At 41.7% G+C, this 14,565-nt stretch overlaps 1 protein-coding gene across 6 annotated transcripts in view; it reads left to right on the top strand.

Moving 5' to 3' along the window:
* The window catches only part of LOC111238968 (period circadian protein homolog 2-like), a 30,253-nt gene extending 16,320 nt beyond the window's left edge, over positions 1 to 13,933 (top strand). Inside the window, exons 8-24 of one of the 6 annotated variants that reach the window (XM_022768710.1) lie at positions 537 to 679; positions 792 to 870; positions 978 to 1,084; positions 1,191 to 1,344; positions 1,468 to 1,582; positions 1,993 to 2,139; positions 2,319 to 2,409; positions 2,596 to 2,773; positions 3,583 to 3,707; positions 3,883 to 4,089; positions 5,651 to 5,914; positions 6,849 to 7,756; positions 8,133 to 8,249; positions 9,125 to 9,362; positions 9,891 to 10,017; positions 11,059 to 11,209; positions 11,778 to 13,933. In XM_022768710.1, the coding sequence (XP_022624431.1) occupies positions 537 to 679; positions 792 to 870; positions 978 to 1,084; positions 1,191 to 1,344; positions 1,468 to 1,582; positions 1,993 to 2,139; positions 2,319 to 2,409; positions 2,596 to 2,773; positions 3,583 to 3,707; positions 3,883 to 4,089; positions 5,651 to 5,914; positions 6,849 to 7,756; positions 8,133 to 8,249; positions 9,125 to 9,362; positions 9,891 to 10,017; positions 11,059 to 11,209; positions 11,778 to 11,897 (3,271 nt within the window). In that variant the 3' untranslated portion in view covers positions 11,898 to 13,933. Of the gene's footprint in view, positions 1 to 536; positions 680 to 791; positions 871 to 977; positions 1,085 to 1,190; positions 1,345 to 1,467; positions 1,583 to 1,992; positions 2,140 to 2,318; positions 2,410 to 2,592; positions 2,774 to 3,582; positions 3,708 to 3,882; positions 4,090 to 5,647; positions 5,915 to 6,848; positions 7,757 to 8,132; positions 8,250 to 9,124; positions 9,363 to 9,890; positions 10,099 to 11,058; positions 11,210 to 11,777 lie in introns of all 6 variants that reach the window. The other 5 variants (XM_022768708.1, XM_022768709.1, XM_022768713.1 and 2 more) reach the window with 5 other exon arrangements.
* Positions 13,934 to 14,565: the final 632 nt, after the last annotated feature.

Raw genomic sequence — 14,565 nt, 5'->3', positions numbered from 1 at the left:
GACACGGTGTCAGACCATCTGCTCCTCGTATCTGTTTGTGTTTTATATTCATACTTTCATTCCACTCTAGATGCTTTTCAATTAGTTTGTGACATCATAAGCGTGTTAACTGTAATCGGATGCTTTTTCCAGGCTAGGGTTATACATATAAGCAGACGGACACACACACACACACACATGTAAAACACACGCACCCACACCTTATTATATTTGTTAGAAGTTCCGTTGACGTTATTTTTTCATTACGAACCTTAAACCTTATTGACCTCACCTGATGTAGAAATGATGTTGATGATGTTTAAAATGGCTAAAACATCCTCACACTGGTCTCAGCCTCTCAAGAACAGAAATTTAAGAATGTATGCATCAACATTCACACATATAGATGGAAAAATAACTACACAGCACCCCCATGTGTTCAAAATATTGAATTCCAAAATCCATGAACCTTGACTGAGAGTATTTGTGAATACTTGAATAGAGTAGACCATCCTTATTTGATTAAGTTTAATTTAACTCTTCTGTCTAATTTGCAGTGGTGGTAAAGAGTGTGAGGGCAATCTGCAGTACTATCCATTCCGCATGACGCCCTACTTGATGAAGGTTCAAGACACAGAACATGCTGAAGACCAGTTTTGCTGCCTCCTTCTGGCTGAGAGGGTTCACTCTGGTTATGATGGTAAGATCCTGACTGCAGGTTCAGGATGACCAGTTATGAATCACACAAAAATCTAAGAAAGGCTTTAGAGAAAAAGCCATTTAATATTACATATCGTTTCTTTTCCTTAAAGCACCCAGAATTCCAACAGACAAGCGTATCTTCACCACCACACACACTCCGAGTTGTGTGTTCCAGGATGTGGATGAGCGGTAAGCGAAATCTTGAGTATTTGCACAGAGATCACTGAGCTATGCAAGTAAGGCTCAGTTTGTACTGTTGTTAGTTAACTAACTGAGATGTGTTTTGTTTGTATCAGGGCGGTTCCTCTGCTTGGGTATCTCCCCCAGGACCTGATTGGCACACCAATCCTCCTCCACCTGCATCCCAATGACCGACCGATCATGCTGGCCATTCACAGAAAGAGTGAGCCCACAGAATTAAAGAGATGGGGAACGAATTTCCTGCTTCTTCCCCCTCAGTGTACTAACCATGTTTTGTTTTTTTTGTTTTTTTTTGGCTTTGCCTGCAGTCCTTCAGTTCGCAGGGCAGCCATTTGACCATTCCTCCATCCGGTTCTGTGCACGAAACGGAGAATACATCATCCTAGACACCAGCTGGTCAAGTTTTGTCAATCCCTGGAGCCGCAAAGTTTCATTTGTCATCGGGAGACACAAAGTCCGAATGTGAGTACTAGACTTGTAATCTCTAAGTGGAGTCCGTCATACATGTAAATCCCGAAGGAAAAAACAAGTTTTCAAAGTTGTTTGATGGAGCTTCATCCACTGATGTTTGTTGTTGTCTAACAGGGGGCCTGTGAATGAAGATGTTTTCGTGGCGCCGGTCTCCTCTGTCAGCGAGATGAAGACCATGGACTCTGACATCCAAGAGATTACTGAGCAAATCCACCGCCTCCTACTACAGGTGAGAGGCGATAAGAAATAAAAGAAAAAAGAAAATTCAGGATGTAAGGTATAGATTATAGAGGACGGTATATTATTTAGGCTGTGTGAAATCATAGAAGCTAGCAGAGATAACGTTAATCAGAGAAGAGATGTAAATGTTAGTATACAGCTGAGGGATTAAAGCAACATCTTACTTCCAAAAAAAAAAAATCCAATTATATTTTTAAAAAAATTTAATCACAGAACACAACAGGGTGGAAGAGCAACCTTAAGACCTTCAAACCCAAAAGAGACTAAGGAACTAACCTAAAAAGTAGAGCAACACTTGGATTATTTTAGGTAGTTCTACATCCTCTCTTTGCCTTGAGACTCAATTTCTCCATCTCTTCCATTTTAACCTCCTTCTTCCCTCTCTTTATCTGTCATCAGCCGGTCCATAACTGTGGGTCCAGTGGCTACGCAAGTCTAAACAGCAATGATCAGCTTCTGGGCCTGTCCTCCTCTAGTGACAACCTGACCAAGAGCAAGATGCGACAGGAGGAGCAGGAGGAGGAAGTGAGCAGCAAAGCCAGACCTGTGAGTAACCCCAAATACTTACAGTTTAGAAGCGCATGTTTCAGCCCAGTACCATAAGTGTACAGGATTATCCAACAATACTACTGGGCTGTCTGACTTTTCACAATAATTCATCATATTTTAAATTTCAGTGGAGCTTCTTTTAACAGAAGTTATATAGACTGTCTTGTGTTTCACAGCGAACCTTTCAGGAAATCTGTAAAGGTATTCACCTCCAGAAGAGCCAGGAGCAGCAAACAACCAAACCTGGCCACAAGAAAAGAAATGGCAGTAAGTCCAGCTGATAATTGCCTGCGTAATTGTGTGTAAACAGTTGAGAGAGTGTATCGAACCCATAGAGGGAATAAGAAAGCTGATGTGTCTTTTTGTGCCTCAGTTGTTGGGAAATTGTAATATTTGTTGTATAAATGACCCCAGCCTGCACTCGTCCCCTAACTCCTGGCCTCTCTCCAGTAGAGTCTGCACAGAAGAGCCCAGCAGTGGTGCGGCCCAAAGACTCAGCCACTTCTCTCAACTGGAGGGAGACCGGGTTGACAGTGGAGGAGAGTAGGGCATCTTTGCAGGAGGAGCTGTCCCTCAATGATCAGAGCGTCTACTCCTACCAGCAGATGAGCTGTTTGGACAGTGTCATCAGGTACAAAAGCTGACATGATTTTGAGGAATGGTACCCATGATCCTGGATTATCCAGTATAGGAGACAATGTATATCCAGACTTGTATAATTGGTATGGTAAATGCAAGCTCTAGAAACTAAGGTTTCCATCAAAGCACCCACAGAAAACATATGACTTGAGGTGAGATTTCTAGCCAGTTTTCATTAAAACTATTTCTAGTGATGGTCTGTCAAACTTAATTTGCTCTCTATGAGCTATAGCACTTTAAGAATGTCATAAAAAGTGGATATATTCATGTTCTGTGTTTAGTAAGGTGGACTAAGTGCACCAAAGGTTTTTGATTTTCATCTGAAAACATCACTCCAAAATGCTTTAATGCTTGTTATGCCCCTGAACCGGCGAAAGCCAGGGCTGGAGCATTATTTTTTAGGGTTATTTTTATTTTTTTGGGTTGTCCGTCCATCCAAATTTTTCAAATTTGGTACAAACGTTCATTTGGACTGATTAGAATTTCTTGGTCAAAGGTCAAGGTCACGGTGATGTCACAAAACACATTTCTGGCTATAACTAATTATGACACAAGTTAACACAAATGTCTAAAAGGATAAAATGATGAAGTGGTGACATTTTATATCCATATGGTCAAAGGTCAACTTCACTGTGACATAATGTTTTGCAAAAAACACATCTGGCCAATTTAGCTGGTTGGCAAAGGCATGCAACCATGAGGCGGTAATTGTAGTTTTGCAACGTGTTTGCTCTTGCAGATAGCTAGTTGTAATAGATGGTAAAAATGCAGAAAGTCCTCATTTTGTTGTGATTTCTGTAGGTACTTGGAGAGCTGTAATATTCCCATCACCATGAAGAGGAAGTGTCAGTCTTCCTCTAACACTACGTCCTCGAACTCGGATGAGGACAAACAGAAAGGATCCAACAACATGCAGGTGTCTGAAGGTATGTGGCAATGCTTCAGTTCATACCTTGAAAGGTTACCAGACACTTATTGTCACCTCATTATACAAAGCTACAGCCTTCTAAGGCCTTCACACTCTGCCCTTTAAACTTCTCTCTCAGACTCTACAATGCCAGCACCTTGTCAGTATATCTTGTTCTCTGTTCTCTTTGGCAGAACCAGCCTTGTTGAAGGATCAGTCTGGTCTCTCCGCTTTGGACAATCAAGACAAAAAGTCCAGTGACGCAGCCACAGCGGTAGTGGGCACTTCGCTGCCCCTACCTGTGCCTAACAAACCAGAAAGTGTGGTGTCCATAACCAGCCAGTGTAGCTACAGTAGCACCATAGTGCATGTTGGGGACAAGAAACCTCAACCAGAGTCAGGTACAGTGCCGTGAAAAAGTATTTACCTCCAACCTGATCTCATCTATTATTGGATATTTGTTGTACTAAGGTATCAAATCCAAGGCAAAATGTAGTCTTAAGACAAAAAAAGCTGAGTTAATATACTGTTACTAGTGTATTATGTTATTAACTTGTGGAACAAAGACCATATCACCCATTTGAAAAGGTATTGGCCACTTTATAGCAGGTTGCACAGTAAAGGTATAGGTTGTTAAGTAAATTTAAAAGTTTGATATCACTTCAAAGAATTTTAGTCCACTCCTTACAGAAATACTTCAGCTCAGACACAGTGGTAGATCTTCAAGCATCAGCTGCTTGTTTTAGTCATTTTTATCCCTTTGTCTAATGTTACATTTTGAAGATCTGAAACTACTCCGTATGACAAATATTCACTAATAGAAGAAATTGGGGAAGGGGTAAATGGTTTTTCACAGCACTGTAAATGCAACTTTACTTAACTTGTAGCCATATGTGTACACGCTTTCTCTGTGTCTTTGCGTGTGTGTGTGTGGGTGTGTGTGCGTATCCACTTTATCAGGGGATGCATGGCAATCTATTTCTCAAAACACAGAAAAAGTAAAGTCCCCCCACTATGTAAAATTTATAGATCTGATCGCTGCACACAAACGTTTTCAGGGTTATTTGGTCCCGTCCAAAATAACAGCCTAATGTAAAAACTTTTAAGAATGTGTGACACATCAGTGGCAGCTCTCCTTCTCATTTTTCATCCAACAGTTTCTAGTTGGAAAAATTGATTGTTGTAGTCCCTAACAAAAACAAAGCTACTGATGGTCATCTAGTGTTGCATTTTTCTCATTGTAAGCATGCAGTGTACAGTATTATGCATGCTAGTGATAAACTTAGACAGAAATGGGTAGACAATAATAATCCAAGACTCATGTTTATTGGATCGAGCTTTATCGCAGTAGTGCAAGTCCACATCTGTGTACTCATTTGAAGAAGTACTTTCTGTAGTAATTAGTATAGCCAATGAGTGAGCCTCACTGACACCAGGTCAAGCGAACAACCCAATGAAGGAGTGAACATGTATTTGGGGCAAACAAAGTATATCAGGCCGCTTTTCCACTGGTCAAAAAACCTGCTAAGATCTGCTATCATTGGGCTTTTGTCAGCAATGGAGAAGGGGACAACTGGCATTCACACCCGGGTCAAATGACTCAGTAGACACCGGTATTTATCGGCTCCAGCTCTGATCGGCATTGATGTAAACACAACATACCTGAATAATATTGGTTACACACAATGACTGTACAATTGTTTCACAGTCTTGTCATTTGACCAGTGGCCTCTGATAATCTTGAAAGTGGTTCCGACTTGAGTGATTCTTTGAAAGTTTCTTCCATTTTTATTGTTAATGCTTTTTTCAGTGGTGTCCATTATATGTTCCAATGCAAGCAACCACAGTGATTGGTCAACATTGCTTCTGTTGTTTTTACTGCAAATGTTGTATTGCATAAAAACTCCACCTTTCATTACTTAACAGTATGTTAAAGTTGTTTGCCCGCTGTCATCCAAGCAGAGATCATAGAGGATGTACCAGGAACAGGGGAGACGGTAGAATCCAGCCAAAACATCGGTGTTCCTCCTTGTGCTGTTTCGCCTCCCAACCAGGAGAGAGAATCGTACAAGAAGCTGGGGTTGACTAAGCAGGTTTTGGCGGCTCATACGCAGAAGGAAGAGCAGGCCTTTCTGTATCGCTTCAGAGAGCTTCGTGGAATCACACAACTCAAAGCAAACTGCCCTCAGTACCTGGAACGCCAGAGACAACAGATCGCCAGCGATGGTGCCACTGAACACCACACCAACAATTCATATTAGAGCGATAATTCCAGTTTATTACAATTTATGGGCATCACTTCAATCTGTATTGATAACTTTGGGCTCACCAAGTTATTTTGTTTTGCATCACTAAAAAGAAATCTGACAGGTCAAGAGACACAATTAGTTTTTAAACAAACCCCCAGGTAACCAAACTTATTTAGAAGAGAAAATGGTCAACAGTTAAATTATCACTGAAGTATCCATCACAGTTTACGGACAGACTCCCTGGTCCAAGTTTTACCTCTCATGCTTGCCGTAGTTGTGTGGTCACGTTTTCTTGTACAATGAGGGATTATTATCGACCTTTCAGTCTTATCTCCAGATGACTGGTTTTGATTATCGCTTTCCACCTTTTTTGGCTTATGACCCCTTTTCCACACAGTCTGCATGTATAATGTAGCCGTGAGCAGGTCTACCAACCAAAAAAGAGAAAAACAAACTAAACTAAACTTTCCAGATTGTTTGACCCTTCCAAAGGCCCAAAGAGGTAAACTATTCATATTTTACAATAAAAGCAAAGATTAGAGAAAGTTTCATGAAAAAATGAATTAAAATTGGTGTGATAGAACAATGCTCTCTATTATCTCCTATATCACGTGACCCAATGGATGGCTCAGGTTGGGAACCATCAGTGTAGATAATCTGGCAACTGTTGGTTTACCACTTGTGTTTTTTCCCTGTCAGACTTTGTTGCTGTGGTGTAACAAATTACTTTAATGACTACAGTGTTTTCAAAACTTTTAGAAATGATGGGAAATTCTAAAAAAGTAAGACCAAAGTTTTAATAAATTGGAGTTTTCCTCATATTCTCTCATTGTCAATTTATAATTGCTTGTTACTGACAAATGTCAAATTCACAAATCACTAAACAAAATTTGCTCTTCTCGGCCCTCTAGCTGCACCCGCTGCTCGATTCTGCAAGCAGGGCGCACCAGGTGCACAGCCCACCACGCGGCGAAGCACGCGGAATAAGAAGACCAAGTCGAAGCGAGCAAGGCAGATCGAGTCCTCGGACAGCACAGTGTCTCATCACAGACAACAACAGCCGCGGCCTCCTCTCTTACACCATGGTCTCAACCCGACCTCTTGGTCTCCTTCAGACACCTCGCAGTCCACCTTTCCCATGGCCTATCCTGCCGTGATGCCAGGCTACCCCCTCCCGGTGTACCCCAGAGCCAGTTCCATATCTACCCGCACAGACGCCACTCTAACAGGCTTTGGGGACAACCAGGGCGCCCAAGCCCCTCCCTGCCCACCAACCATCCATCCTGCTCAATACGCTGCCCCCATGGTCACCCCCATTGTGGCTCTAGTCCTGCCCAATTACATGTACTCTCCAATGGCCCCTGGGCCTCCGCCAACACAGCCAGTGTACCACGCACAGACTGGGGGCTTCCCTACCCAGACACAGCCTTTTGGTCAGGCTGCCTTTCCAGGCCAGGGCACCTTCACAGCTCAACTTTCCTTCGATGCTCAGAATCAGTTCAACTCCCAAAACCACTTTGCTCCTCCAGCAGGTTACATGACCCCATCAAATTACTTCCCTCCATCCTCGGAAACACCAAAGGCCCCCGTGGAGGGTCAGTCTCGCTCCTCAACGCCACAGTCTGGAGGAGGTGGAGGCCAGGCATCCCCACCTTTGTTCCAGTCTCGCTGCAGCTCACCCCTCAACCTGCTGGAGCTGGAGCTGTCTGTGGACAGGCAGGACAGCACACTGCTGCCCTCTGGTGGACAAGGGACTAATACGGCTGAAAGGGAGAAAGGAGCCACTGGCAACCAGGCCAAGGAGAGGGAGCTGAAGCAGGTAAACAAGGAAATAAATCTCTTTTTGTTTGCTTTCTTCTTTCTCTTTCCCTTTTCTCCCCAAGTCGGATATTCTTCACCTGTTACCTTCTTAAACTGTCAGGATAAAATGTCACTGCCTCGCTGAAAGTTATCATTGTGGGTTGTTTAGACCCCCGATAGTTAGGCCCCCAAGACACTCAATCACATGTCTCTGAGCCTTTTGGGATTTAATGCCATTGTCACAGTGATTCCTCCACATTATTCAGCATATTAAAGTGCAGTTTTTTGCTGTTGTATTGCTATGCCATATGTAAAGTCAAGTCAGTCTAGACTCCTCAGATGAAATGTGGCCCAGGGTGTTAACACATGATGTTATTATCCCTTACACCCTTTAGCCATCTCTCAGTCTCCTTGGTCCACCTGGACCCTTGTATTGCGAGGGCACGCCCTGTGTCTGTGAGCGTTTGTCTTGGGATAAAGTGTGCTCTAGGCTGAGGGCTTACAGCAAAGAGGTAGGCAACTCATCAGAAAACCTCCACACTTCTCCAATCCCATTCCTCCCCGATTCCATATGTCAGTTATATCTGTAATAATTTCTCTTTTTTCCTTTTCATGACTTATGATTTACATTTATAGTCTGCACTGTTCTTGTCTATCAAGTAGAGCATATTCCACCGCGTGGCATTGCTTTTAAAGCATGAGACTGAGAAACTTTAAAAACACGTAACATGAACTGGAAAACAAGTGATGCTTAAAAAAAGGTTAAACCAAACCCGTATTATAGTACACAGTAGTACTGTACTGTACTGTATGCATGACTATATGCACACATACAGAACATCCTCTCTATGATTTTGCATGTTTGGCCTCCAAGGCTTGAACCATACCAATAACATTAGCAGTGGAAATCTATTTTAGCATCAGTGGGGTCATGTTGGTTTCTCTGTATTGTATTGTACTGAAATGTGACCAGGAACGCACACAGTAAGTTGTTTGCCATTATCTTCTGTTACATGTTAATGACATTAATCAATTCCCCAACTTCTAAATATAATGTATATGCTCCTACCTATTAATGTAATGAATTTCGCCTCCTTTAAATCAGCTGGAGAAGGACCAGGATCACTGTCATGTTTCTAACTAAGCTCAACCTTAGTGGTATGGTATTGTGTACCAGGTGCTTGGTGAAATGGAGAATTCACTACACTCTCGAGAGAAATATACTCCTAGTAGAGTCTTAAAACGTAGAGTCAAGATGTAACACAGCTGCATCTGCCTATATTATAAAGATGCACCAGAAGAAGTACAAGCTCTACAGTGTGTTGGCCAGAGCTATGAAGTCAAGCTCCTCTTTAATGCTGTCACTTTATTGTTTTTGTTTTCGCAGGCAAGCTCACGTGGCGATGGGAACAACAGCGACGCCAACTCTTTGTCCAGTGACATGTTGGACATTATTCTCCACGAGGACTCCTGTTCAGGTACAGGCTCAGCGACCTCGGGGTCCATGGGTTCAGGGTCCAACGGCTGTGGAACTTCAGCCAGCGGGACGTCCAACAGCAGGACATCTAAGAGCAGGACGTCAGCCAGTGGTACATCAGCTAGCGGGACCTCCGGTAGTGGAACAGGTCTGAACTTAACTTTTAACATCTCTTGGATAACATGAGATGAGGTCAACCTCACACATCCTCAGGGATTAATCAACAGTACAAATTGACTACAAGTCGAATCAGTTTTGTTGTCATTTTGATATTCAGTTACTAGTTTTGTGTCGTCTCTCTGTTGATTTTTAGCTGAATAACATGTTTATAGTCCCTGATTTACTAATATGAAGCCCAGAATAAGTGTGTGTAATAAATTTTCTTTTTCTTTTGATTGATGAAAGGTCCATTGTTAGCTATTAATATCACAATGCTAACAGATGGAAGTACAGAAATGCATTCAGAAATTTACTAGATCTACCTACATATTTACAGAATTATGTACATAAGCCGTGGCACAGTTTGACAAGGCTGTGACAAAGCTCAGCAAAATCATGTGCCAGTGCTAGTTTTAAGTACATGTTTTTGTCCTTTGAAGATACTACTGATACCTTTTTGTAGTAAAGAAAAACGTTGTAGCAAACTTGTAATACTCTGCTGTTTGGGTGTTCTCAGGAAGCAACAACAGTAGTAAGTACTTTGGCAGCGTGGACTCGTCTCAGAACAGCCAGAAGGCCAAAGGTCACTTGAGCAGCAGCGATGGAGGGCCCATGGAGATGGATCAGAGCGACCAATTCATCAAGTATGTACTGCAGGACCCGCTGTGGCTGCTCACGGCCAACACTGATGACAAGGTCATGATGACCTATCAGCTGCCCTCGCGGTGAGTCGGAGGATAGCAGCGTAGCCAATGAGGAGGAGGATAGTGGCCCTGTAGACACTCCTGTTTGATAGTTTATCAACCTTCTGTTTGTTATGGAAGGGGAAGGGTAAGCATGCATCCAGGCAAACTGTCCTGTGTTCCTCAGTAATAGACTGGTTTACTCTTTATAGGCTATGGAGGAACTGTGTGCAGCCAGGAAGCAGAAAGCTCATAGGTGCACATAGGTGTCATGATCTCATCATATCTGTACAGAGTAACTTGCTAGAGCAGAATGAAAACTTTTTTAAGAGATGAAATTGTACCGCACATTGTTCCTTGATTTTCCACAAACCGCACTTAACAGGTAACTGACATATTGGCCAAAGTTCAGTTTTTCATACTTGCAAATGGACACAATATATTACAAGTGCCCAATATATACCCACAGTCTCTCATGAGCAACTTGTGTGTTTCTATATGAGGCTGAATACATGTTATTCTGAAGGTTAACAGCTTGTTTTGTTAAACTGTTTGTATTTCCTTCCAGTTGCAATGTTTTGTTTGTGCGTGAGAGACAGCACGCATGATTTTCTGTTGTGGTCAACTTCTCTAAATAGAAAAGGAAATCAGTCTGCACGTCTTACACTGTAACCCTATGGCTGAGGTGACAATTTTTAACCACTAGATGGCACCCTTATGTTAACATAGAGTCAGTAGTTAAGCCGAGCCAAACAGTGAAAGAGACTGACAGTTGTCAGCAGTGTATGATTTCTTTTTTAGAAAGCATTGTAAGAAGAGGCAGGAACAAAGATCTCAAGACATTCAGCCTTTTTTTGTTCTCACTGGAAGTGATCTCCCAGTGTTAAAATTTTATCATACAAGCCACTTATTTGCAAACCCAGCCCTCATAAAGGTTTGTCAGATATGATTGTTGGGTGGTGTATTGAATGTGGTTGTTTGTGTGTTTGCTTGTACCTGCAGTAACATCCAGAGAGTGCTCAGAGAGGACAGAGAGAAGCTGAGGCTGCTGCAGAAGAGTCAGCCGCGCTTTTCAGAGGAGCAGACGAAGGAGCTGATCGAGGTCCACCCCTGGATCAAGAAGGGAGGTCTACCCAAGGCCATAGACATCAAGGTAGAACGAGAGTTCAGTTCAGTTCCAGTCTGTTAAAAACACCATCCTTTTTAGGAATGACAGTTCATATGCTTGATGATAAGATAGCATTGTTTGATATTTCTATTAAATATTTAATACATCGGTATCTATCTATGTTTTGATGTAGATTTGGAGTCAGATATATGGAGTAGGAAAATAAACTACTGTCTAAGAATGTCAAAGTCAGTGTTTTTGTTTTTTTGTATTTGTGTTGCTGGGAAATTGGATTTTGGGAAAAATGGTTTCATGGGCTCGACTTGCTTTTTAAAAAGAGGCCTTCCACATTTTTATAGATATATTTGTGAAAAATATATTGTAAGATTGTAACACTTATGTATTTTATCTGTTATGCAAAAAAGTCACCCTAAAAATATTAGTTCACCAATTACATGTTTTGAGTATAACTTGGTATGCTGTGTCTGGTTGTTTGTCTTGGTCTAGAGATGTTTCTTAAAAGAACATCAAACGTTCAAGTTGTGCACCCACCCTGTTTTTCTGTTTTTCTTCTCACTTTGATGCCTCATTTAAATCTGTCTGTGGTTTCCAGGCGTGCTCCTGCTGTGAGAGCGCCTTAGGGGCAGTAGCGGCGGTGGTGGAGGCGGCTGTGGCAGAGGATCAGCCAGATCTGGACATCGGTGATACAGAGACGCGGGAGGTCAGCTGCTAGCGGAGGCCCAGAGAAGAACCTTCAAACACAGTCATCATTTCCTGCCACAACCCTTCTCCTGGCTCCAGCTCTCAGACACAACCAGCCAGACAATAAACGGCTCAAGATTTTCAGAGTGACTTTCATTACATGTCAGCCTCTTGTTCTGCATGACTGTGAAGAGAAACTTTTGTAGAGGGACCTACTTTGCAAAAAGCAACATGCAAGGCCTTTGCGCTTCACAAAAAAATCTTCATTACTGTTTTTGTCTTGCAGTTTGATGAGTTGTACCTGGTAAGATGCCGGGGAAACTGGCTCAAACAGTCAAGACCTTTGTAGAATGTGAATATATTTTATTTTATTTTAAAGTACTTTAGGATTTTTGGTGCTAGCAGGGCTTGTTGGGCTCTATGTTCTTTCATTTGTCATTTGTTGAGTTTTATGCACTGATTAGGACACGTAGAGCCGAATACGGGAAATACAATATGTCCTACAGTACACAGCACAGTAGAGGTCAAAGAAACACCGGCCATCAGGATGTGGCTCAGTGATGTACCGACTGTTCTTCACTTGATTGATTTCAGTATTTTGTGATGTCATTTCCTCAGTTACAAAAACACTGTGCTACGTCAGCATGCGGCGAAAACAGGTGGAGAGTTTTTAAGTTAGTTTCAGTCTCACCTGTCATACATACCCATCGAGCAACAAATGAACGCACAAGTGCACTTTATGGGCTGCACTGGAAGAAGAAGAAAACAGGAATGAGAAGTCTCTGCGTCTGCTTCATTTGGTCTAATTTGTTTCTGGCGTTGCATACAGTATCGTCAGTGAGCAGGCACGAACTCACCGACAGTGTCTGAAGCTTTTCACCTCCTCCATCCTCACCAGGGTTGGAAGACGTACTCTGATCCTAACTTGAGCAAAAGTGCTAAAATTACAATTCAAAGAAACTCCATTTGCTTAGGCAAATGTATTATTAGCATATACTTGAAGTATCACAAGTATTATTTATGCAATGTATTATATTTGTTATCACATTTGACTTATGTAAAGTTACTGATCTGTGATCACGATGGAGGTGGTGAAAACATTTTAGACTGGTGAAAACACAGAAAAAGACAATCAGGTGCAACACATACTATAAGCTCCATGCATTCACCAGCCCATCATGTTATATCATTTCTGATAGAAAATTTAAACATCAAGTGACATAACATTTAATATTTAAATATCCCCTCTCTCTGACATTTGGAGCATCCTGTAATGCAGCTTTAAGTGTTCACTCTTTTTGCATAATTTCATTCATCGGTTTCTCACTAGACATGGCATTTGTTTCTGTATCAGCTATGAAACGGTGACTTATTTTGCAGATGCCTCTCATTTAAAGAAGCAGCTGATTTCAGTGCTTGTGTGAATGTTTGTATCAGTCTTTGAGTCTGAGCAGATGTATTTTTACATACAATACTTGTCTCTGTATAAACAGATTTATGTGTTTTTAAGTTGTGATGGAAAATCCATCTTAAAAAGCAAGTAGGACCAAGATTATGAATATTTATTGTAAATACTATTTTAAAAATGTGAGTTGTGTCAGTAGTAGGACAATTCCCACCATGGACTAGAAAATACCAGCGTAGTATGCTGTTAATGGTGGGTGTTGAATATAAAATGGAGAAAATATGGATGTTTTCCCCAGTTTTAAAAGTGTGCCACATGACACTTGAACTGGTCTGATGTTGCCCCTCATAAATATGGAGAAGAGCATCCTGTGGAAGCGACTGGAGCTCATTACCGTTCAGAACAAACGTGTGGTAGCTTCAGAAGTCAGTTTAGGGTTATTGCACGGGTATAAAGCAGCTCAGACAGATGTCAGGTTACTGTGTGGAGAGCTCTCTTTCACTTTGAAGCGTATGTTGTCATTTGAGAGGAAACTGCTCTTTCTCAGCGACTTGAATATTTCTTGATTTTGTCATTTGTCTTTCTGTTATTTGAACAGACACTGACAAGAATGCACCTTTTACTTTTTTTTTTCATTTGTATTTTATTCCCGTTTATTTTCAATGGAGATTTTTCTGTTAAATTTTCTCAAAATAAAATATTGTCTAATTTACAGCGAAGTGAAGTGCGTTGTGTAATGTTTGGATATAAAAAAGTTTCTTTCTCTCATTTTGACGTTTGACAGGTCAGCGACACGTTACACTGGACAAATACTAGTGATTTGAGATCGCAGCTGTTTAAGGCCGATGACCTGTTAATGAGTGTGAACGACTTAATAAACTATTGCCTATTTGCAGCAGATCGATGCTTGACAAACAGTGTGGAGGCATGAACACCAACATCACAATGTTGCATCAGCTCAAAAAAATGTAAGTACTCGTTATATTGTTTTGCTTAAGTCTAAAAAGAAGAGCCTCTGGGGAAACATAAGAATATAATAACAGCCACTACACTGCATTTTTAAATGAGGAAGGTAGGTGTAATGTTTAAAGAGATACTAAGGTTATTTGTTCTCTATCCTAAAGTCGTGACATTCACCTTCTTGATGGAAATGTCTGTCCGACCACTGAAACAATAGCTGGGATGTACACGGACAGACGGTCAGCTCCACGGCTGAGCAGGCCTGATCAAAGCGACCCCCCCCCCACCTCTCCACTGTTCACACCTTCATACTTGTTCCAAATTGAGTCCGAGG

The sequence above is a fragment of the Seriola dumerili genome, unplaced genomic scaffold (assembly GCF_002260705.1).
Source record: "Seriola dumerili isolate Sdu_G_001 unplaced genomic scaffold, Sdu_1.0 BDQW01001821.1, whole genome shotgun sequence".
NCBI lineage: Eukaryota > Metazoa > Chordata > Actinopteri > Carangiformes > Carangidae > Seriola > Seriola dumerili.
Note: the sequence above shows the minus strand (reverse complement) of the source record. Positions and strands in the feature narration are given on the sequence as shown.